Here is a 25,014-nt window from a genome sequence, read left to right as displayed (position 1 = left end):
TTTACGCGGGTTTTGCAGAAACATCGGTTTTGTGTGATATGTTTGTAATGTTACAAAAATTAATGATTTTTCTGAATAAAGAGTGTTATTAAATTTTCTGTATTAAATATTCTAATCTATTGTAAACCTATTGCAATAAATACATTGATACGAGACGAACTGTCCTAATTATACGTTAGCCTTGCGGTCGTGTCTTATAAACAACCTCTTGGACTATACAAAAGCACTTCATTTACTTTTGATTTTATATTTAATTTATTTTCTGCTATCGACGTTCCGCATTTTATAAAACCATTTCTAAGGATTAGAAAGTATACCAGTTTTGTTAATCATTTTCCAATCTTAGAAACATTTATTCATAAAAATCGAAACTTCGGGCAAAAAAACCCGAAATATTGATCGGAACTAACGTCGTATTTATTGGATTCTAGAAAACTATCATCAAACGACGCGATGCGGTGCCAATTTCAATTGTCACGTTGAAGAAAGGAAACAGTCTCTCTCTCCTCCAATTCAAACAGCCGTCAGTTGCATTTGAAATGATACGCTGAACAGACGAGAGAAAAACACGTGATCAGATCTGCTCGACAGCGAAAAGGTTCATCGTGATTCTATGACAGTAAACCGAAAGGAATCAGCTGAAAATGAAACTGTTCGAATTGAAAGCGTTGCACGAAATTCTCAGTTTCATTGTTATGTTTCGAAATTGTAGAACCACGGTTATAGTCAGTAGTAAGTTGTTGAATCTGTAATTGACAACAAAATAGCTATATCTATTGATCGTAATTATAACGTTCTATAAAATGGAAGAATAATCCATTTTACTGTCAAGACTTTCGACTCAGGTTATAAATTGTTTAATTAATGGCAACTTTCTCTAGCATCTGAGATATAACGGCTCGCGAATCGTCTCACTCGTATTCACATATCCAATTTCTGAGAAGGAATGAACTATTTCAGCGAATATGAGAATCTGTTCACTCACGAACAAGCATCGTATGATAACTGTCTTAATCGACTGATGGACTAAGTTTGATTGGTATACTTTTCTAGAATAAAAGCAGAAACTAGTGCCTCATTTGGCCACAATTAATGCTCAGAAATTCCACCAGTCAATTAAAAACCAAACGCGTCTTTCTTCACGCTCTATCTTGAACGTTACAGCATGATCCAAAGAATGAAAAGAGAGCAAATCAAATCATGAAATAAATACTAAATTACCTTGCTTATCTAGAGTTGTTTTCTTCGCAAGCCTCAAGAGAGTGTGAAGAAAACAAAGCATTTAAAAATCAGGTGCTCGGTTCTATACCCTGGTCTGCAGTAGACCTTGCTTCCAGTGTGTGGATGTGTGTGTGTGCGCGAGTGAATGTCGCCCAGCGCTTGTCAATCTACTGTGGAATCACTAAGTCCGAGAAATGCCCGGAAGGGTTTCGCGAAAGAGTAGCGGTACTTTTTAATTACCCCTCTGGCTGTTGAACGGTTCTATATTAATCACCCAACGCACTACACTGGTAACGAGGAGTTACCGCCGTTGTGGTGTGGTCGACCCTCCATTCTCCTAACTCCCACCGGTGGCTGTGTTGGGCCTTTATGTAAGCGATGGTGCATTATTGTGCAAAAATCGCACACCGCTGCTGCTCGTGTAACGATCGATGGTTTGCCTTGATTGCCACAGCGGCACCGTGGAGGAGGAGGAGGACTAGTAGGAGAGCCTTGATTCAATTGCGCTCCAAAACAACCGCTTACTCAGTGGCTTGTCATAATTTAATGATTTAATAACCATCCTTCGGCTGCGGAGCCGCCACTATCGTAATGGTACTAACGCTCCGGTCAAAACTTCTCGAGCGGAACGAAAGCATTAAAAAACTGCACAGCTCTTGAGCAACTGGCCGCGATCATCGCTAAAATCACCAAAAAACCGACGGTCGTGCGACGCAACTTACGGTTGGCCTCTTATCGAAGGTAGTCGATTTTTTCACTAAAACTTGTTCAACGTCCCAGACCCCAAGTGGGTTCCACTCTGCCGGAAGCTGACAATCGAAACAGGTTGAAGCAGCGACGCAATCGGCAAAATTATGTTACAGTCCTTGTGCAGTTGTGCGGAAATTTTCCCGGTGGAGCATCGAAACTGAATTATTAGGTTGGCAAATATTTTCGCGTTGAAAGTTTTCATCCGAAGTTAGCATACTTCAAGTATTTAAAAATCAAAAATAACTACTTCTGAACAAACATCATGTTGAAATTCGAAACATCTTCGCTTTTCATTCCACGAGTCAGTGCATATTTGAGCAAACCTCGGTGGTCAAGACAGTAACGAATGAGCTGATTATTAAAGAGCTCAAAACCGCTTCTAAAGACCGGCAAAATCCAAACAAACAAGAAAATCGCTCAAATTAGTCTGAAAGAAACGTCAAGAATCGCTTGTAGAGGCTAGAAATCGGTGAAATAGTAAACGATTTCAAATTATGTCCAGAATGATTGAAAGCAGTTTTCAAGGCCAGAAAAGAAAATCTTGCTGATCAAAAACCACAAATTATGCTCACGATTGCTTCTTAATGTCAGGGAAACTCTGAATGAAATACTTCTAGAGGTCAATCAAAAACCCCATTGAAGGGGAAATGAAATTAAAATTACAAAAAACTGGACTCGGAATCGCTGCAAATTTATTTTTAAATTAAGCTTGATTAAGGTTTAAATAAACTCAAAGCTGCTTAGAAATCCAATATAGCTTGAATTAGCAAGTTAACACTTTCGTAGGCTGAAAGTTACCAAGCGAGAAAATAAACCCAGGTCGTTTTCTGAATCGCAGTAAAGTCGGTATGGAAACTCGCAGAAAAGCCATGTATCAAATTCATCCAAAATTATTTTTTTTATTTGTGACAAACAGAAACGAATAACACTGGCCAAAGAGTTGTTTTTCTTAAAGCGAATTCCTGATTGAACATAGAAGCACCAGGAAAAACTTTTGAAGACTGAAAAAAAAATCCCAAAGTACAGCATAGTATTAGCTCTATTGATTTTCGTATTATAGTAATCAATAAATACTAACGTAAAGTCAATTGTCAATCCTGAATCTCTTATTGGAGTACACTCTGCAATGGTTTGGTGTCCAAGAGTACATTTCAAATGTTCAGGATTTTTTACCATTAAAAAAAAAAAATAATAATTTGCTAATATTAATGAAAGTTTTTTAATGCACAATTTCTTCAAAAGTGTTTATTAAAACCATGAGTTGACCTATCACAACATCAATATGTAAACGAATAATTTTACTGGTGTCATCTAAATCCGGTTCATCCAATAAGATTGAATCCATTCAAGAAGTTCTAACTGAAATTGTTTGACGTAGAATTATGTTTTACGCCAACATAAGGGTGCAAGGTGTAAAACCAAAAACATCAAGAGCGTCACGAAATTTTCCACTTTCATATGCTTAAAACTCAGTCAGTTTACAACGGAATACCTTCATTCTTAACTATTGTACTAATAAAAAGTGTAGAGCCTTGTGAACCGCAGATTTCAACTAATCAGAGCTAAAAACAGGGCCTAATATAGGGCGAAACTTTCAGTATCAGTCTAAATCAGACTAAATAACCAACCTAAACTGGGAAGGATAGCCGACATAAAAGTATATGAAAAGTTTGACTTTGCAAACGACTTTTTTTTCCGTGTAGGCTCATCACTGCGACCAGAGATTAGATCTATTGTGATATTGCCCAAGTGTTTTCTGTACTCCGCACTTCATGGCAGTATCACTATTGAAGTAAGTGATACGCTTATCATTCATATCCGTGCTTGTGTGTAAGTATTACCTTTCCGTTTCAAGCTTACTACTACTCTACTATACCGAGCCTCTGTCCCTCCTAACAATATCGCCTAATTACAATTCCCTGGAGAGAACTTTCATACGTTACTCACACCAGTTTTATTATAACAGGGACTTATATTTTTGTTAGAAGGAGAGTCAACAGAGGTACTGTAGAGGTACTTGGTGGGAAGCCTGAGAATAAACCCATGCTAAAGTCCTTTGGCAACCACCAAATGGCCTGATTCTACTGAGATTCGAACCCACGACCATTCGCTTACCAAGGCGGACCTTGCGGCTACGGAGCTCCCCCACTTGCAAACGACTTATTGTTGTTGTTGTTTTGCTCACTCGACTGCACAACGACTTACCCACCGGAAGTATAACTCTCAGTAGTCACGAATAAATTTAAATTTAGTCTTTATTCAGCGATTTCAAATATTTCTTAGCCCTCCATAGCAGACAGAACAACAAAGAAAACCGGCGGACCGCGCACTGGTGATTAAAGATCGCCTGCCACAGCACTAGATTTTGGACGACCGTATATTTTCAATTGAAATAGTAAAAATTAGTCTTCTTCATCTAAGTACTATAGTAATCGGCAGTTTATCATCAAGAAACGAGATTTACAGCTTGACAATGTTAACAAACCTATGACTTAATCCTCACTGATAAAAGAGAAGTGTGAATACTAGGGTGGCATCCAAAAGGGCCATGTCAGATTTCAAAAACCGGACATGTACATTTTGTTCATAGGCCCACATGATTAAGAGGTGTCTCAAAGTTGTGATTTTTTGATGCTCGAAAATCTACCTTGGAAAGAGTACATGAAATTGGGAAAATCGAAATTTTTTTCGATGCAAAAGATTTTTTTCGGAACCACCTAGTAAAAAATAAATGAACCATTTCAATGAAATCCATGTTTAAAATACCTCATGAAATGACTCACAACTCGTTCTAAAGCACTGCATTTACATGCATTTTAGAAGGCAGTTCCAAATTATTCCATATTAGGCCTTCGGTTGCCCAGAAAACGGCAAAGTCCCAGAGGGTCATTTGTGGCTTGAAACCAGTTTCACCTTAAAATTTTCTACTGTTAATACCCCGGTTCTGTTTTTCAACTTTGCACACTAGCTCTGGTTGACCAAATACACTTAAATAATTTTCAACTATTTTTTTTCGATGTGGCATTTCAGTCTCGAGCCTCCTCCAACTTCCGGTCGTTTACATTAGTTAATCCAACTTTCAATAAGTGTCTTCTATTTTAGTTCGCTGACACAGATTCCAAATTTTTGATATGAAGCATTTTGATAATTTTTTAACCTATTATTTTTGTGTTATCAAGCAATCAAAGAAGCTCAATACATTTGTCACTTTAAATTTATGTTATTGTAACTAAAAAGTAGAAGAGTTTGTGCCATAGTGTACCAACGTGAGCTTGACGTATGACGGTATAATAAATTGTTTTGGATACGAATCATAAAAAATTCGCTCTGTAAAATTGTACACATAATGAACAAATCTGACGACTACGAAGACCGTAAACAACCGTACGCGTCGGCAGGTGACGCGACCGGCAAAAAAGCACAATTCAATAGCATTTTACACCAACTCGTGATAGATTTTGCCGTTGTGATTTTGCACCGTAATAGCATCATAAATAAATTATTCAGTAAAACAAATAGCATGCAAAATTTGCTGCAAATACCGCACACAACCATACGTATCAGCAGGCACAAGCCTGCCACTGCAATGGAATCCAAATGGGCCACCTAGGGTAATTTAATAAATATGTGTTAACTTTGTAATAATGATGTTCTATGTATGTAATCTAAAGATATTATACACTAATTACCCCAGTTTATAACCCCCTGATGCTGTTTGAATAAAATTGGAAATTGTTTTCATTATTACTATTTTTGATTGAACATGTCAAAAACGTATACTTATAAATGAGTGATCAATCCACCATAAATTTAGATAGGAAATTTACTTTAGACGCGAATGTCTTTTGCAAAGTTTTAGACGATCTCAAAACAAGAAACTTTCCCTTACATATGACGAACCACATACAGTTTTCTACGAAAAAGCACCAAAAATCATGATTTTTCGTTCTAATTTTTTTCCAGTTTTTTTTTTAATTTTTCTGCAAAGTTATCAGTCATTCAGAAATGCATATTTTTACTGAACGTTGCTATTTTTTATCTCTTGAAACAGACAAGTTTTTTGACTTTTTTCGACATTTTTGGGGGTGCTTGCACCTTAACCATCCCTGAATGTTTACCTTCTAATCAAAAGCTTTTGGATAATGGTCAGTTCAGTGCGGAGTTTTACTGTTACGTGGCGCTAGGAAGGACGAAATTCGTTATATTTTGACTTGAACTTGTCTCACGATTACGATTTCCTAGAAAATTGTGGTCTTTAGCAAAGTTGTTCGGAAGGTCAAGGGCTTCTGGTTGATGGACAGTTTAGTGATGAATTCTTTTGTTACATGGCGCTAATGTGAACGCAATTCTTTGACCTTCTCTTGATTATGATAGGAGGGTCATGAACGTGAGCTTCTGGGTGGTGGATACACGTAAAAGTTCAAGTCGTGTACGATCATTGTACTTCCCAATTCGCACAGATTTTGCACTAAAATCGCACAATAAATGTGTGAAAAGGATAACGCAACAGTTGTACTGCGAATACATTGTCACAGATTGAAATCAGAATATGTATCATATATCGACACTTTATTTCTCACATAGAGTGTATTAGTGACTGCTACTCATGGAGCAGTGCAAGCAGTGAACAACAACTTGTGAACTCACTAGATTTATATAGCCATAATACTCGATCGATTTATCTCGATGGATTTGGTCATTGAAAAGTACCATTGAATGATTTGCAAAAAATAACGAAACAAAATTATGTTAACAACATTTTGTAATCAACGCTAGCTTCACCGAAAACCCCCCTTTCTACAAAGCCACAAAAGCGTTGCTGATTTTTATGGCAACACTTGTAAATTATGAATAATTATTATTTGTCATTCTGTGCACGAGCTTTTTTCTCAAGCGACGAGAGAAATTTCTCTCTCGCTCGTAGAATTTCCATGTACGTGCGACAAGACTAGACAGTTCACATACAATTTGCAGATTGCTCTTTCGCTTCTCTTTCGGTTCGGATTGCGACGACGTGCACATTGTACTGAAAACAAATATTGAGCTCTTGTTTTTTTCCATCTAAAATGACATTTACTCGAGAATAAGTCTACCAACAAAATGGGACGTTTACTCTATTTCACTTGTTTTAGGGCAAACCAACCAAAAAGTGGGTATCAGAAACGCTGGTACCAGAATCAATGAGTGGTAGATGGAAAATGTATGGAGTTTGACAGCCTCAAGAGCCCCCTGTGCTGTACATACTTGATACCAGTGTTGTTAGTTAGTCTCACTCATACTGTCGGTGCGTGCTTGTTTCTATTCAGAGGAATGCATGAAGAAGAAAAAGTATCTCGTCAGCGTGTGTGCTCGACTGTGAGTGACTCGAAAAGCGTAGCATATGTCTCGTCCTCAAGCAGAAAGAAGGAGAAAGGTTTGGCTTCTCGCTCGCTTTGCGATGCTGCTTGATACCAGTTGAAACTGTTTAGGTGTAGTAGTTTGGAGCTGCCAAATACATTGGAGAAACGCTAGAGCGTTAATTGCGTTATGCCCAACACGCAACCATTGTACTGGTTACAAATTACATCAAAAATTGCTCTGAAAACACACAATTTTGTACTGGTTTCACACCATCCAACTTTTGCGTGTAGTTTAGTACAGATGTTCATCACTATGTGGCGCTAGTATGCACGTAATTTTTTGTATTTTGCCTGAACTGATCTTGCGATTCCGATCTTCTTGAAAGCTGCAAACTTGTTCAGAAGGTTAAGGACTCCTGGATGGAGGATAGTTTAGTACAGAATTTCACTGCTGCGTGATGCTTGGGAGCATGAAATTCGTCGTGTTTTGATTCGAACTTATCTCATGATTCTAACTTAGAAAGCAGGAGTCTTCAGATCTGTTGTTCGGAAGGTCAAGGGCGTCTGGTTGATGTTCAGTGTAGAAATCTGTCGATACGTTGTACTAATGTGAAAGCAATTCTTTATATTTTGTTGACCTGAACTTATCTCTCGATTACGCCCTCCTATAATGCTGCGGTCTTCAGATAAGTTGTTTAGATGGTCAAGTGATTCTGGATCGTGGATAGTTTAGTACAGATATTTATTGTTATGTGGTACTAGTGTGCACGCAGTTCTTCGTATTTTGACCTGCACTTATGTCTCGATTCCGATCTTCTAGAAAGCTGCAGTCTTTAGCAACTTATTCAGAAGGTTGAGGACCTCTGGATGGTGCACAGTTTAGTACGGAATTCCTCTGCTACGTAATGCTAGGAAGCACGAAATTCGTCATATTTTGACCTGGACTGATCTCGCGATTCTAACATAGAGAGCTGCTGTCTTCAGATAAGTTGTTCGAAAGGTCAAGGAATTCTGGTTGATAGACAGTTCAGTGTTGGAATCTGTAGCTACGTTGTGATAATGTGAATAGAGTTCTTCATATTTTAAACTTTGTTTAGAAGGTTAAGTGCTTCTGGATGGTGGATAGTTTAGTTCAGAGAATCATCGCTGTGTGGCGCAAGTGAGCACGCAATTCTTCGTATTTTGACCTGAACTTATCTCTCGGTTCCGATCTTCTAGAAAGCTGCAGTCTTCAGCAAACTTGTTCAGAAGGTTAAGGACTTCTGGATGGTGAACAGTTTTGATCTCGCGATTTCAATTTAGAAAGCTGTTGTATTAGATAAGTTGTTCAGAAGGTCAAGGCCGCTGGTTGATGGACAAGATCTGTCACTACATGGCGCAAGTGTTAATACAATTCTTCGTGTTAACAGTACTGCTATTCTTAGCACTTTTGGGCCATTACTATTCACCATATTTTTCAAAGTCGTCTATCCAGTGCTGCCCGAAGACTGCAAATGCTAACTAAAACTGCTGTCGACTGCCAGTTTCTACAGAATATAATTGACAGATTTCACGTCTGTGTATCGAAATGCACAGTGATAATTTCTGCAAGAAAAAACATCCAATTCAATGGAACTAACGATAGGCAATGAAACCATTAGCCGAACTAACGTCGTACTCGAAGTTGAAATTGCGAGAACCATGCGGCCTTGAAATCATTGAATCTAGGCGAGATCTTGGATTCATTTTTCGGGTGTCAACGGAATTGCGTTATCCTTACTCATATGTGCTAGAGCCTAATGCAATCTGTTCTATAAATACCAGTCATCGTGTAGAGCCCTAGCACCTGGATTATAAAAGTTCAAGTGCAGTCTAAATTTATTAGATACCCTTTGATTCTTTGGAGGAACCCAGAGAATTAGTTCTTAAGTGTCCATTCAGACTATTTGTCTGATGGAGGTAAAATAAAAATCCAAATAAACAAATAAATCAACTAAAATAAACAGTAAATCAATCATTATTAAAAATTAAAAATAGAATAATTTAAACCCCGTAATTTATTAGTTGGATTCTCAAGATAAATTTAGTTCATAGCGCTCAAAACTATTGGTATTGGTCTTATTTTTAACCAAACTGTTTAAAACCCATGACCTTCTGGACAAGCTTCCATAAATTCCATACTATACTGTATAACAATCAAAAACTCTGAATAACTCGTGTGAAATTATTATGTTTTTAACTGGTTGGGTTTATCAGACAAACTATCGGTGGAGGCTGAACACCTTTTTTGAAAGACACAACCCTCTAGGGTTGGTTCGAGGTGATGCTGAAATTTTCGGAGTGCTACAATATTGAAATTTGGTGTGAAATGATTCGATCGCCCAATTGCCAATTGGGTTGAAAAGTTGAAATTCTGAAAAAAAATTTTTAGACAGCAAATTAAAACAACACGTAGCAATCAAGATGTACCGAAAAACATGAAGAAAAACTCTTATTATTTTCGAGCGCCTTAAGCACTTGAGGAACATTTGCGTGACTGCGCCAGAAGCTGCCAGTCACTAACCTGCCATTACAGCATAATTTGACCTTGCAGAGTATAACCTCGCACGGATACATCGAATAGCCTCGGCTTATCAAGATGCATCTCGCGAAACGATCGACGCCAACATCTCCCCCCCCCCCCTCCCCCCTCAAAAACATTATTGTTATCGAACCGGTCTCGCTGGAGAACCGTGGCCCCAAACGCCGAAGCCGAACCACGATTGAATTGTGCCAATGTGAGAAAAGTCATTAATAATTGCTGATTATCTGCTTACCTTACGCTTTTCGGCTGCTGCACTCGCGGTCCCTGCTATCTCCTTCCAAGTTCACAGATCTTCGACTGCAAAGCACACAGTCACACACCCAAACAGATATACAACCGCAGCACTCTGTGCGATTAGCCTTCTGGATTGCGCGAAAAATTCAGATTTTGCTATTGTTTACGGTGCCCTTTCTAATGACTCTCACACGGCGCGATGCTAGACAAACAGCTTTCTTCCACTTTTGAGAAAAAAATATAAAAAAATTAAACTCCGTCTGAGATTACACTCCCATTCTTCTGCTGAGTCACACACACATACACTGTACCGGGCTCTAGTGAAGGCGAGGGTGAATGTATGACAATTATGTTATTGTTTTGAGTTGTTTTCACGGTGCAATTGTATATGGGAATTCCCACTGCAAGGCGGGGCGAGAAAGGGGAGCGACTTTCGCGCGGCCAGCCAGTGTAAAGCGGTCGAGAAATTAGAACACCAGTACCATTTCAAGCAGCGCAAGAAAATTTCCTACTATTTTCCTTGTTTCGGCTTTTCCACGATGGTTCGTTTTTAATTTCCGTGACAGCCAGTGTAAATGAGATATTGTACAAAACAAAAAGTAAACCTGCACGCGCGACCGAGTGCTAAGTCAACACTCAATGGTTCGTAGCGCCTCGTCCGTTTTTAATGATGGGAACATTGGGGGTCTTCACTCAGAGACACTAAACAGCACGGTTACAATTACGGTTTGCTTATAAACCCAACCACACAGGGTGGAGCCCACCTTGCCAGCGTGGGAGTCTTGAATTGGGTTCAACAGCAAAGAGCTGCAATAATTCCAGGTCACTGGCAGGATATCCCTGGTATTGTTAATCTGCACTCTGCAGTAGCCGCAGCAGTCAAGCACCGAACAAAGCACTGCACTGGCCTTCAAGCGAAACCACTGAATATCGTCTCTGGTTTCACTTTTATTCTGTATCTTCACTTTTCAACCGGAACTTATGTTGTTCAGCATTCTATCTCTTCTTCGGTGGCGTTAATCACTTGATCCGACGGTCATGCACTCACTTGTTTATGATAAACCCGACACCGTTGACACTCTGGAGGTGCAGTAAGATTCCATAAACTGCTACTCGACGCGGGTCATCTGCGCGGACTGCACGAATCCCCCCAATAAGCCGCACGCACGTAAGCAAGTACTGGCACTGTTTACGCTTCCACAGCTAAAAATAGTTCGCTGGAGCGAAGAGCACATAAAAAGTGAAAAACTATAAACATTCGTTACACTACACAAATGCCGCTTCATTAACGCTGCACATGGGCAACCGTACGTACACTGGGCACACGCCTTTCTCCAAGAAATACGCACCACCCAAACGGAACGCGTATACTAAATGTTGATCTTCTTATTACCGACACACATGAATAATTGTTTGGAAAAATCGAAACTACAAATCCGACTCGAAACTGGGGCATCCGTGCCGAACTGCTAAATTCTCGAAACACATGCAAGCAGCGGTCACTCCACACCAGCAGCAGAGTTTTTCATCAGCAACAGCTCATATTTCACCACCCACCGTTGCACCACCACCTCTTCCTCCTTTCTTCGACTTGGGCAACCTAACAACAGCCGGTTGCTATGGTTTTTCGTTTATCCAAGAGAACGAAATTTACACGATCGAGCCCTGGACATACCAAAGGGGAGCGCAAGAGTTTCGCAGTCACTATCAACCTCCAAACAATCACAACCCTTGTGCGGACATCCGAAATAAATCAACAACCGAATAACGGAGCAGAACGGCAAATCCACCCGGGGGGAATACTGAACCGAACGGATCAACAGCTAGCCGGCAACTGATGGAGGCTCGCGTTTCGGCTTGGTCGCGGTCTGCTGCTGCTGCTGCTGCTGTTGGTGCTCCCCATGAGAATCGCGTACGAACGCGAGAGCGACTCTGCAATTGTTGCTTAGCTGTTGAGGAGATTATAAGGAGAAAATAGCGAGAGCAGCAACAGTAGCTGCTGTCTCCCGCAGAGAGACCGTTGCACGTGGTTCAGTTTGTTTTGATACATTTTGCCGGATAGGATGTCGGTTAAGGTAGAGGATGAGATTGTGTATGGTGTTAATTACAGTGAAATTTTAGAGTTTATCAGCATTACGAACTTTAGGGTCATCAAATGTCATACTGTTCTATATAGTTTATCATAAACTGAGGTGATTCTTCTTTTATGGATTTTTGTTGGTGTGTAGAATGATAGCTACATGCGTCTGATCTATCTTGTATATCCTATACCAAGTATGAGGAAATAAAAACTGAATTTAACTTTTACCCGATCGAACGATTATGACAAACGGATAACACAAATATATCTAAACTTGAAAGAAGTAACAGAGCCTGTAATATTCTTGATATGCCAGAACGATAAAAAGTACAGAATTATATCAAATTTTATTATCTTACATATTTATAAAATTTGTTATTCAATTGACAAAATATTGTACATTCAAACTAATTCTGTTCTTTTTCTGCCAAAAACGTTACAAAACATGCTATAATTTGTAATAATCAGGAAGTAATTTTGATATATTAACTATAACCGAAACCAAGTTAAGAGTACAAGTTGATACAAAATCATTGAGAGAGGCTTAAAATAAAAATTAACAATAACTATTTTACAAGGCAAAGAAATAAATAAAAAATCGAAAAAGGGTTTGAAGTTTTTTATTTCTAAAATTCCGCTCCTAACTATGATTCATGAGCTACTTTTACTATTTTTTATGATCCCAAATTGAGCTTACAAACGCCGAAAAGTGCTTCTAAAGGTCAGGAAAAGACAAAATGGAAAATATTCCCAAATTGAGCTCAGAATCGCCGAAAATTTCTTTTAAAGTTTTAAAAGGTCGATGATCCCAAACTGAGTTCAGAATCGCTAAAAACCAATTTTAAAGGCCAGAAAAGGCCAAAATAGAAAATTTTCGCAAATTAAGCTCAAAATCGCTAAAAACCCCTTTTAAAGGGCAAATTACAAAATGATCCCAAATTGAGCTCAGAATCGCTAAAAACTTCTTTTAAAGGCCAGAAAAGGCAAAAATAGAAAATGATCCCAAATTGAGCTCAGAATCACTAAAATCCCATTTCTAAGGCCAGAAAAGGCCAAAATAGAAAATGATCCCAAATTGAGCTGAGAATCGCTATAATCCCCTTCCTGAGGCCAGAAAAGGCCAAAATAGGAAATGATCGCAAATTGAGTTCAGAATCACTCAAATCCCCTTTCTAAGGCCAGAAAAGGCCAAAATAGAAAATGATCTTAAATTGAGCTCAGAATCTCTAAAATCCCCTCTTAAGGTCAGAAAAAGCCAAAATAGAAAATAATCCCAAATTGTGCTCAGAAATTCTAAAAACCCCAGAAAAGGCCAAAATAGAAAATGATCCCAAATTTGAGCTCAGAATCACTAAAGTCCCCTTTCTAAGGCCAGAAAAGGCCAAAATAGAAAATGATCTTAAATTAAGCTCAGAATCTCTAAAATCCCCTCTTAAGGTCAGAAAAAGCCAAAATATAAAATAATCCCAAATTGTGCTCAGAAATTCTAAAAACCCCTTCTAAAGGCCAGAAAAGGCCAGAATAAAAAATGATCCCAAATTGAGCAAAGAAACGCTAAAAACATCTTCTAAATGCCAGAAGAAACCAAAATAGAAAATGATCCCAAATTAAGCTCAGAATCGCTAAAAACCCCTTTTAAAGGGCAAATTACAAAATGATCCCAAATTGAGCTCAGAATCGCTAAAAACTTCTTTTAAAGGCCAGAAAAGGCAAAAATAGAAAATGATCCCAAATTGAGCTCAGAATCACTAAAATCCCATTTCTTAGGCCAGAAAAGGCCAAAATAGAAAATGATATCAAATTGAGCTTAGAGTCGCTAAAAATCTCCTTTTAAATACCAGAAAAATCCAAAATAGGAAATGATCCCAAATCAAGCTCAGGATCTCTAAAAACCCCTTTTAAAGGGCAAATTACAAAATGATCCCAAATTGAGCTCAGAATCGCTAAAAACTTCTTTTAAAGGCCAGAAAAGGCAAAAATAGAAAATGATCCCATATCAAGCTCAGAATCACTGAAAATCCCTCTTAAAGGTTAGAAAAGGCCAAAATAGAAAATGATCCCAAATTAGGCTCAGAATCGCTAAAAATTCCTTTTAAAGGCCAGAGAAGGTCTAATTAGAAAATGATCCCAAATTGAGTACAGTCTCGCCAAAATCTCCTGTTGAAGGCCAAATAAAGTCAAAATAGAAAATGATCTGAAATTGAGCTTAGAATCGCTAAAATTCGCTTTATAGGCCAAAAAAAGCCAAATTGGGAAATGATCTAAAATTGAGCTAAGAATCGCTAAAAACCCCTTCCAAAGGCCAGAAAAAGCCAAGGGAATTAACTCAATCGTCTAAGGGGGATGAACTAACTCGCGGTGTTAACTGACATTAACAAACGGGGGGTTGAGCATCGGAGGCAACGGATGCGACTATTCCCAACCAACCGGAAAGACGTGAGAGCTGATAACTCCTTTGCGGGTTCAAGTTAATCATTGTAATTAGTGAAGTGAGGGCAAAATTGTACCTAAACTACAATAGTTTGCAAGCTAGCTTAAGCCGTGTACGGCTGCTGTAATTCTCCGTAATTGATTGTGTACTCTTAAAACTATACACCGTCTTAATTCTAGTAAACTCACGAAACTGCTTCTAGGAGCGATCCCCGACCGATTCCGGTGAAAGTTCTGTACACCGACTTCGGCCTCACCGCTGGGTAAACTAGCGAATGATGTGTGAATCTCCGGTTTGGGGCGCCCACAAAAGGAATTCTACTGGTAGCCGGATGCCGGTGTTAATGATGGGATATGGTGACCAAATTGCCAAGAACGTAGCACAACGGCTCAAAATAGTGGCCAAATCGCTGCCAAGTGTGGTTGGCGAATCGTCGCCGAAGCCAAGCCGAATACTGCAGCCGATAAACTGGCAAATTTCACCGCCGAACCGGGTAGTTTCAGAAAGCCACGTGATCCTTCCGGCAAGTCACGTCAACCTAACCTCTTTCCGAACCTATTGTCAGCCAACTCGACCCGTCAGAACGGGAGGGAAACTTTCTCCAAATTTGCTGAAGAGAAAAACTTGGAAATTTGTTCCAAAAACAGAAAAAAGGCCCTTTCTGGACCTATTCATTTTTATTAGTGTTTGTGTTGTACATTTAATTAGTTTTTAACATGTGCTAGCCTTAGGTTTTAACAATAATGACATTTCTACTTTCAATAATTAACAATTTACCTTTTTTAGTGTTTTTAATCTTTCCGTTAGTGTAGCGTTACCGTGTGTCGTTGTTACAATGTCTTAGAGCTAAAAAACAAATTTAAGAATAATTATGACACAAATTGTAACTAATTAGGTGAAGTCGCTAGACTTACCACACTTTTTATCCTGTTTGCACAATTTAACTCTCTTCTGTCCTCTTTCACTTGTTTACTTCTTAAAACTATCCTACTTTTCCACTATTTTACTCTTCTTTACTTTTTTTTCCAATTTTAGGTTTTTATTTAATTTCCCGTCGCGTACTTCTATTTGCCTTCGCGGTTAAGGACAAAAAGAACGCATCCGGAAAAGTGCCGATAGTTCTAGAGGCTAAAGTTGTTAGAGAGGGCCAAGATCTGACACTAGTTGTCGAATCTTGACATTCAGCCGTATCCGTTCAGCGACGCATTTACAAGAGACGTAGCTATTTAATACTCCCTTTTACGCAATTTTTTCGCATACATTCTGGAGTCCGTTCACACCCTTCTGAGAGAAGGTTGCCAGAATAAAGGCGAAGAATATTGTTATCAACATTCTCCTCTAGCAATGTTGACAGCATTTCTCAGTCAACTCAACGTACTCAACCGTAAAGGAAACTTGGGAAGGAGTCCCAAGAGTCTATTTGGAAACCGCCGGTTACAGGTTGTTTGCTTGTCAACCAAAGAATATTATTCGGTTTATTCGCGTTGAAAAAGATTTTGAAGGCTATTCGCACTTATGTGAATTCTCATATATATATATTTGTCAAAATGTGCGTGATGATAAAAGCAAAAATATTTCCTTCCTTCTTTTTCGCACGCAAAAACCAAACAAATATCAGCGACACCGTCAACGCGAATTGGTTGCATAACTTTGCAGAAAGTTGAAACGAGTCGAGAATATTTTCATTTTTTTCTGATGTTTGATTTAATTGGATTTTATTTTCGTAACGCTTCAATTACGAAATAATTGAGAAACTTCAACGCTTTATTTCACCCATTTGGTACTTTGTTTTGAAAATTTGGGTTGAAGTAGTTTGAAGCGTATTTTTATCGCTGTCGGTTTTTCAAAAATTATAAAAAATGCCGTTACCCGAAATGCACCGTCGCGAATTGATTTAGCGCAAGCACCTGGAAAATTGTCAACGCTCTTTATTTCGCAACGTGTACTGTCGTCATAAAGAATAATTATTTGAATCTTATATTTTACTCCGAGACAGGCAAGTTGAATCAAGTTAAAGACCAAATGAGAACAAAAGTGAAATGATAAGGATATAAAAAAAGGAAATCTCTTACCCTATTTATTTTTCATGGCCTTTTTAGCTTTCATTTATTAAAAAGCATTAGTTATTTTGCCCTCATACATAACATTATCGATCGTTTGATGTAGGGGAAAGTAGGTAAAGATGGACACTGCGGGTAAGATGGACACTTTTAATATTTCACAAACTAGAATGTATTATGATAGTTGAGTGATGCGAATACCTTCTTTATAGTTTGTTAATGCTTTTGAGTTGCATTATCGGTTTTCAGCAAGCAAACTGTCAAATTTGTAAGTAAAACAAAGAATATTTTTGTGAACGCGCAATTTGATGTAATTTTTATTCCACGGAAATTAGTGAAAAACTCGTGAAACTTACGTGTTTTCATTTGTTTATTATAGTAAAGTGATTAATTAGTCTTTCCTCGGTTTTCTAGTGAAAATCCAGCAGATTTTCGATGTTCCGATGAAGAGCTATGATCGTTTGAAAAATTTACAACCAGGTCGGGCAAGACGGACACACTAAGGTAGGGAAAGATGGACACACGGATTTTCAAAGAATTTTCACATGTAGCATCTGTTGTGTACTACAGATATTCACAAAGTACACCCGCGAGAGAAACCAGCAGACATTAATCACTTAGCAGTTAGAACAGGCCATATAGGCGGAGAATTTTCGCCTTCATCGAAACCCATCCTCTTAAACTGTTCACGTGATGTATAGATGGACTCTAATAACGTAGAGTAATGTATGGCCATCACTTAACACATAAATCAAAAGAATACTTAACGTACTACATCTTTTTTGTGAGTGTCCACCTTTACCTTCGTAGTGTCCATCTTACCCACCCCAAGTGTCCGTCTTTCCCAACCATGTCAAAAAACAGCAATTTGTAGTCTTATTCTTGAAGACCCAAAACACATAAAACTTGGAGGAAGTTCAATAATACCAAAAATGATTATGAAAACAAATGACCTTAAGTTTCAATTTGTATGACTACTGCGATCTAAATAGAAATACCTAAGTAATTATTTAGATTAAACCTTAGGGTGTCCGTCTTTACCTACTTTCCCCTAGTGATCTTTTTTCTAGTTTAGCTACTAGCATGGTTGAGTTACTGCACTGAGGCACAGTAAATAATCAACGATCAACGCGAGCGGTTCATGATTTAAAGTTTACATCTCAAAGTGAAATAGTACAATGAAGTTCCCTGTGGTAACATTTTTCGCACTGCTAGCTACCGTAAGTTGCCACCAAAACGGCGCACTGGAGTGTGGCATTCCGAAAATCGTGGGCAACGAAATGATTCTTAACGGCCAAGAGACGGCACCGGGCGATTGGCCTTGGCACGCGGCGATTTATCATCGTAAAGGACGTTCAGTTGATTACGTGTGCGGTGGAACCGTTATCAGTGAACAGTTTCTGCTGACGGCAGCTCACTGCCTTATGAATGTGGCTAATAGCTACCAGCTTGCACCGAATCGTGTGTTTGTTCGTGTGGGAATTCACAGCTTGGATGTCGTTAATCCTACGTTTGTTCAACAACATGAAGTCGCGAAAATTCATAAGTTTGTTAACTTCACGCGGCTAGTCAATGATATTGCACTGATCGAACTCAGTACTCTTATCCATTTCACTAAATACGTTCTACCGGCTTGTGTGAATTTGGAGCCGAATTTAAACGGAGAGTCGGGTACCGTAATTGGGTGGGGGCTAACAGAAGATGATGAAACATCACCAACGTTGAGAAAAGTTGACATCCCTGTGATCGACGCAGTAACGTGCTTGAAAACTGATCGCGCTTTGTTTGGTCAAACCCTGGACGATGGTATATTCTGCGCAGGGTATACTAATGGCACGGGGGTTTGCAACGGTGACAGTGGCGGAGGGTTGTTTTTCAGAAGAGCCAACACGTGGTTCTTGGGAGGAATTGTATCGTTTTCACAGACCCGACCTGATGACACTAGTAAATGTTATACGAAGGGTTATGGAGCGTTTTCGAAAGTTCACCATTATTTAACCTGGATCGGTGAGATCACTGGAATGAGTTTTCGGCGTAAGTTTTATTTTTTTTTGTGGAAAATTTTTGATTTATAGTATGATATTACAGGCGCTAACGAAGTAAAAATCTGCAAAGCCGTTGAACCTGATAGTACGAAAGAATATCCCAATCTACTTCCACGACATTGCGGTGTTTACATCCCAAATCGTATCACAGGGGGAGTGAAAACTAAGGTGTTTGAGTTCCCCTGGATGGCGATACCACTGGTGAATAACGAGGTGCGCATGTGTCCGGGAACATTAATCAACAAGCGTTACGTTCTTACAGTAGCTCATTGCTTCGGGAATCCTTTACCGTGAGTTTTAAGTTTAAATCGAAAGCGGTATAATTGGTTTTATAATTTTAGTGACAAAGTACGGTTAGGAGAGCACACACTCGACCAGGATATAGATTGCAACTTGGAGAATAGAGACTGTGCTCCACCAGTTCGGGATTACAACATTGAGTGCATTACTACACATCCAGGATACTCGCGTCAGACACCGTTGGATGACATAGCCCTCATACGTTTGAGCGAAGACGTGAAATGTGAAGGTAAGTTACACTCTTACATTCCGAAAAGTCATCGATACTAATTACATCAATCGACAGATCACATTCAACCAATTTGCTTACCGCACTCAGCAGATCTCAAACATTACCGACCGCCTCGGTACATCGTCACGGGATGGGGTAAAACGGAAACGGAGGGAGAGTTTCCGAAGACTCTACTAAAAGCAACTGTTTCGCTGACCAACAATTCCGAATGTGAAAAGTTATTTACGAAGAGACGATCTCCCCTATTTCTTAACGAAAAACAATTGTGCGCAGGGGAGAACAACGTCGGACCTTGTGCTGGTGACAGCGGTGCACCGTTGGCGTATGGTGCGAACCTCAATGGAGTACGATTTGTACAGTTCGGTTTGGTGTCACTAGGAGGGCCATGCGGGTTCTTCCCAACTGTTTACACTAATGTGGCTCAATATATGGATTGGATAATCGCTAACATGAAGCCTTGACTGTTGGAAAATATGTGTTAGGAAGCGTTCTAAATTGACTGAAAGAAAAAATTTGTTCCCTTGATATCATTTTTTTTAAGATTAACTTAATGTAAGCTAAGTCCTCAAGTAATTTGGTCTGAAACAAAATACGCAATCTTCGCTACACTGTCGAACCAGATAGAAATAGAAGCATCGGCATGTCGCGCAACATCGACCAGTGTAGCACAGGATCAACAGTGTGCCGAAGAGTTGCTTGATTTCCCGGGACACTTGACAGTTTGCTCGGAGTATTTTCTGTGCTGTTTCCGAGAGCGCGAGAGTGCCTTTTTTGCACTTTATTACAGCCAGCTGGAATCAAACGAATCACGACACGCTTAACATTTGGCAGAGCCATTTATCGGCTATCTCGGAGCGGGTTGCAGGTATAGATAGATAGCACTCTTGACACCCACCCGCGTACATGATATGCTGTGATTTTCAACGGTTCTTGCGTGGGAGATCATCGTCTGAGTACGGTGAATGCAGTGAACAATACTGATTAGCAGGGAGTTTATGGTTTGGTAGCGTTAATTGAGCCTTATTTTGTACGAAAATTTTCAAATTAAAAGAAATACCCCGAATGCACTGAAACCATCATCCAGCCCTTAGTACCCATCTCCATGATTATAACTACTCTTTAGCAAGCCCTCCGGATGCACCCCGAATCAATTCAATGCCGGCCGGTTTTAGTTGAGCTGCCTCGTATAATAATCATAAATTACATGGTATTCATATATCACAGACGGGGCGCAAAAAAAATAATCGCACAACCAAATTTGCTGTGAAAAATATGGGATCCAGAAGGATTAGCCCATTGGCTGCGTGTACCGTAAATATGAATACACAGACGTCGCGCCGGTCGGTACGGTCCGAAAATGATGGCATCCTGTCAGCTTAAAAATTCGGCACTGTCCACGGCACACCGCCAGTACCAAGGATCAGCATCATCGCTTCATTGAGAAGCCCCGGTTTCCGAGAAAGTCGAAAGGCTTTTATTCTGCCTCTACCCGACCGCCATTCGGAGCCGGGAAAGCAAGTGTGAAACAGAGCAGCGGTGAACGCGAATTAAGCAAAGTGCATAAATTTATCAGCCAGACCCGGGAGGAGCGGAGCGATGTTGAAAAAAAGCTCACTAATCACCGTTTGTGTGCAGTTTCCTTTTTCTAAATGAATAAAAATGTAGGCTCGCAGAGTGGAAGGAAATACGGTGAGATAAGATGAAAAATAAAAAAACGGCACAACCTCAAACCGCACCAAGATCATTCATGTGGGTGTCGTTCGGTTTTCATCCTTTCGTACGACGATGATTGGCGGATGCGTTCTTCAAAAGTAACAACGTTCGATGTGTGATGTAATGTTCACTGCAATCAACAGGTAATTGTCGGTTGAATGAATCTCTTTGCTGAACTAACGGGCAGGTGTACTAATGAAGAGAAATGCAAGGAGATACTGACAATTAAAACAGGTTCTGGTTGCATCTCGATTTCTAGGTTTGTTAGGCAATTTATGGCATGATATGAGCTGCGGTATATGCAATCATAATTAAAAATAAAGTGTGACCCAGTTATAGAGTTGAAAAGTTGACACGAACAAAAGATCAAGAGATTATCCCAGAAGCACTCAAGACAAAATATTGGAAAAAGTGACAAATTTTTGAATTTAGAAGAGTCATTTTAAGTTCTAAGTCTGTGGAAACCTTGAAAAAAAACCTAAAAATCAAATAGTTAATTGTTAAAAATCCAAAAGGCAATAAGCAGTTAATAAAGTGAAATGAATAACACTCAACCAAACAAAAAGTTAACAAAACAAGAAGCAATATATTCGGAAACTTTAGAAACTGAGAAATCTACAAATCGAAATTTAGGAAAATAAGGCTGATACAAATTTCGAATTCTTTTTATGTCCAAGGTTATCAAAGTTTGCAAAGGGGGTGGCAAAAAATAAATAACTCCGAGACGAAAAAAAGAAATATCTTTGATCAAAGTTTGTGTGCAAGTTGAGACGTTTGTAACTTGCACTCAAATAAATTTTGAAAAATAACACTTTATTATTATTATTAATTATTTCGCTTGCCTTTTGACGACAATCTCGCTGTCACTGGACTTGGTTGTTGCTAAATAAACCATTTATGCTGTCGGAAAACCAAGAAAATGATCAAAACGGTTTGAGCTTTTTTTTTCTTTCCCTTCCAATATTCAAGATTTTTGAAGGGGGGGGGGGGGGGGGGGGTGACATAAAATGAAAATAAAATTTGTAACGGCCAAAATATCAAAAAATCATAAAGTTCAGTATTCATAGAGTCACACAGTTAAAAATTCTCAAGTCAGAAATTTCTTAAAGATCAACACTCAAAAAATCGGAGAGTCAGAAACTATAAAATGAACAAATAGATACTTCCATTTGGGAATCAAAGAATCAAGAATTAAAAGACCAGAAAGTCAAAACGTTTTTAGATCAAGCAGTCAAAATCTAAAAAAAAAAAAAACAAAGAAGTATTTCAATTAATCATAAAGTCAAAAATCAAATAGTTTTGATTTATAGAGATGAAATGCCAAACTGCCACAAAAAGAATAGAAAAAAAGTTCAAACAATCAGAGAGTCGTTGAGTCAAATTAGAGAATCCAGAATGTCAAAAGACAAGTAACAAGTAACGAAAATTGAAAAAAATAAAATATTTGGCTTTCAGAAAAAAGTAAAAAACAAAGAAGTAAATATTTTAGAAGGGGTTTTCAGCGGTTCTGAGCTCAATTTGGGATCATTTTCAATTTTGGCTTTTTCTGGCCTTTCGACATACTTTTTGGAGATTTTGAGCTCATTTTGGGATCATTTTCTTTTTTGGCATTTTCTGACCTTTTAGAAGAGGTTTTCAGTTAATCTGAGCTCAATTTGGGTTCATTTTCTTTAGAAAAAGTATTCAGCGATTCTGAGCTCAATTTGCTCCAATTCGTCCGAAGCATTTGCCGCACCCTGCCTTGGAGCAACCCTGACATGCTTCCGCCCTATGAGGATCTCTGTGCGCTGGTTGGTATAGTACCATTAGAACGGCGACAGAAGGACATAACAGTTAAAACTGCATATAAAATCCTAACAGTCATCTATGATTGCCCCAATATCCTGTCGTTATTTCAACTGCAATGCCCCTCTCGCCCTCAGCAACATCAGCGACTGCTACGGCTACCTCCGCAACGTACTAATTATGGGTAATTTCCATTTAGACCTTTTGTGAATTTTAGAAGAGGTTCTCAGCGACTCTGAGCTCAATTTTGAATCATTTTCTGTATTGGCCTTTTCTGATTTTTAGAAAAGGTTTTCTGCGAATCTGAGCTCAATCTGAAATCATTTTCTATTATGGGCTTTTCTGGCCTTTGGAAGCACTTTTTGACGATTCTGAGCGTTTTTGGATCATTTTTATTTTGGCCTTTTCTGGCCTTAGAAGGAGTTTTTGACGATTCTGAGCTCAATTTGGGATCATTTTCTACTTTGGCATTTTCTGGCCTTTGAAAAAGGTTTTAAGCGATTCTGAGCTCAATTTGGAATCATGTTCCATTTTGGCTTTTTCTGGCCTTAAGAAGGAGTTTTAGGCGATTCTGAGCTCAATTTGGAATCAATTTTTATTTTGGCCTTTTCTGGCCTCAGGAAGCACTTTTTGGCGATTCTGAGCTCAATTTGGGATCGTTTTCGATTTTGGCCTTTAGAAGCACTTTTCGGCGTTTCTGAGCTCAATTTGGGATCGTTTTCGATTTTGGCCTTTTTTGGCCTTTAGAAGCACTTTTTGACGATTCTGAGCTCATTTTTTGGATCATTTTTATTTCTGGCCTTTAGAAGCGGTTTTAAGCGATTCTGAGCTCAATTTGGGATCATTTTCTATTATGGCCTTTTCTGGCCTTTAGAAGCACCTTTTGGCGATTCTGAGCTACATTTGGGATCATTTTCTATTTTGGCCTTTTCTGGCCTTTAGAAGCACCTTTTGGCGATTCTGAGCTACATTTGGGATCATTTTCTATTTTGGCCTTTTCTGGCCTTTGAAGCACTTTTCGGCTATTCTGAGCTCAATATGGGATCATTTTCTATTTTGGCTTTTTCTGGCCTTTAGAAGAGGTTTCAATAGATGCTGAGCTCAATTTTTCTATTATTGCCTTTTCTGGCCTTTGAAGCACTTTTCGGCTATTCTGAGCTCAATATGGAATCATGTTCCATTTTGGCTTTTTCTGGCCTTAAGAAGGAGTTTTAGGCGATTCTGAGCTCAATTTGGGATCATTTTCTATTTTGGATTTTTCTGGCCTTTAGAAGCACCTTTTGGCGACTCTGAGCTAAATTTGGGATCATTTTCTATTATCGCCTTTTCTGGCCTTAAGAAGCACCTTTTGGCGATTCTGAGCTCAATTTGGGATCATTTCGTATTTTGGCTATTCCTGGCCTTTAGAAGCACCTTTTGGCGACTCTGAGCAAAATTTGGGATCATTTTCTATTATCGCCTTTTCTGGCCTTTAGAAGCACTTTTTGGCGATCCTGAGCTCAATTTGGGATCATTTTCTATTATGGGCTTTTCTGGCCTTTGGAAGCACTTTTTGACGATTCTGAGCTCATGTTTGGATCATTTTTATATTGGCCTTTTCTGGCCCTAGAAGGAGTTTTTGACGATTCTGAGCTCAATTTGGGATTATTTTCTACTTTTGCCTTTTCTGGCCTTTAGAAAAGGTTTTAAGCGATTCTGAGCTCAATTTGGAATCATTTTCTATTTTGGCTTTTTCTGGCCTTTAGAAGGAGTATAAGGCGATTCTGAGCTCAATTTGGGATCATTGTCTATTTTGGCCTTTTCTGGCCTTTAGAAGCACTTTTTGGCGATTCTGAGCTCAATTTGGGATCATTTTCTACTTTGGCCTTTTCTGGCCTTTAGAAGCACTTTTCGGCGTTTCTGAGCTCAATTTGGGATCATTTTCTATTATCGCCTTTTCTGGCCTTAAGAAGCCCTTCTTGGCGATTCTGAGCTCAATTTGGGATCATTTTCTATTTTGGCTTTTTCTGGCCTTAGGAAGCACTTTTTGGTGATTCTGAGCTCAATTTGGGATCATTTTCTATTCTGGCTTTTTCTGGCCTTAAGAAGCATTTTTTGTCGATTCTGAGCTAAATTTGGGATCATTTTCTACTTTGGCTTTTCTGGCCTTTAGAAGCGGTTTTAAGCGATTCTGAGCTCAATTTGGGATCATTTTCTATTATGGCCTTTTCTGGCCTTTAGAAGCACTATTAGGCGATTCTGAGAGCAATTTGAGATCATTT

The 25,014-nt window shown here is 39.0% G+C and overlaps 2 protein-coding genes across 6 annotated transcripts in view; one reads left to right on the top strand and one right to left on the bottom strand.

Annotated features, from left to right (window-relative positions):
- The window catches only part of LOC129733951 (band 4.1-like protein 4), a 365,660-nt gene extending 353,730 nt beyond the window's left edge, over window positions 1–11,930 (bottom strand). For all 4 annotated transcript variants that reach the window (XM_055695585.1, XM_055695589.1, XM_055695588.1 and 1 more), the window contains exon 1: window positions 10,106–11,930. The gene's annotated coding sequence lies outside the window, so the exon portion shown is untranslated. The remainder of the gene's footprint in view (window positions 1–10,105) is intronic.
- A 4,087-nt stretch (window positions 11,931–16,017) lies between these two features.
- On the top strand, window positions 16,018–19,727 carry LOC129733953 (serine protease 30-like). 2 transcript variants are annotated; one of them, XM_055695591.1, is made up of 5 exons: window positions 16,018–16,058; window positions 17,749–18,712; window positions 18,767–19,013; window positions 19,065–19,252; window positions 19,310–19,727. In XM_055695591.1, the coding sequence occupies exons 2-5, from the start codon at window positions 17,857–17,859 to the stop codon at window positions 19,714–19,716; spliced, it is 1,698 nt and encodes a 565-aa protein (XP_055551566.1). In that variant the 5' UTR covers window positions 16,018–16,058; window positions 17,749–17,856; the 3' UTR covers window positions 19,717–19,727. The 2 variants fall into 2 exon arrangements, with proteins under 2 accessions (XP_055551566.1, XP_055551565.1); XM_055695590.1 differs by lacking the exon at window positions 16,018–16,058 and having other exon boundaries at window positions 17,009–18,712.
- The last annotated feature ends 5,287 nt before the right edge of the window (window positions 19,728–25,014 follow it).

This window comes from Wyeomyia smithii, chromosome 1 (assembly GCF_029784165.1).
Source record: "Wyeomyia smithii strain HCP4-BCI-WySm-NY-G18 chromosome 1, ASM2978416v1, whole genome shotgun sequence".
NCBI classification, from domain to species: Eukaryota; Metazoa; Arthropoda; class Insecta; order Diptera; family Culicidae; genus Wyeomyia; species Wyeomyia smithii.
The sequence above is the reverse complement of the archived record's forward strand: the minus strand, read 5'-3'. Positions and strand labels throughout refer to the sequence as shown.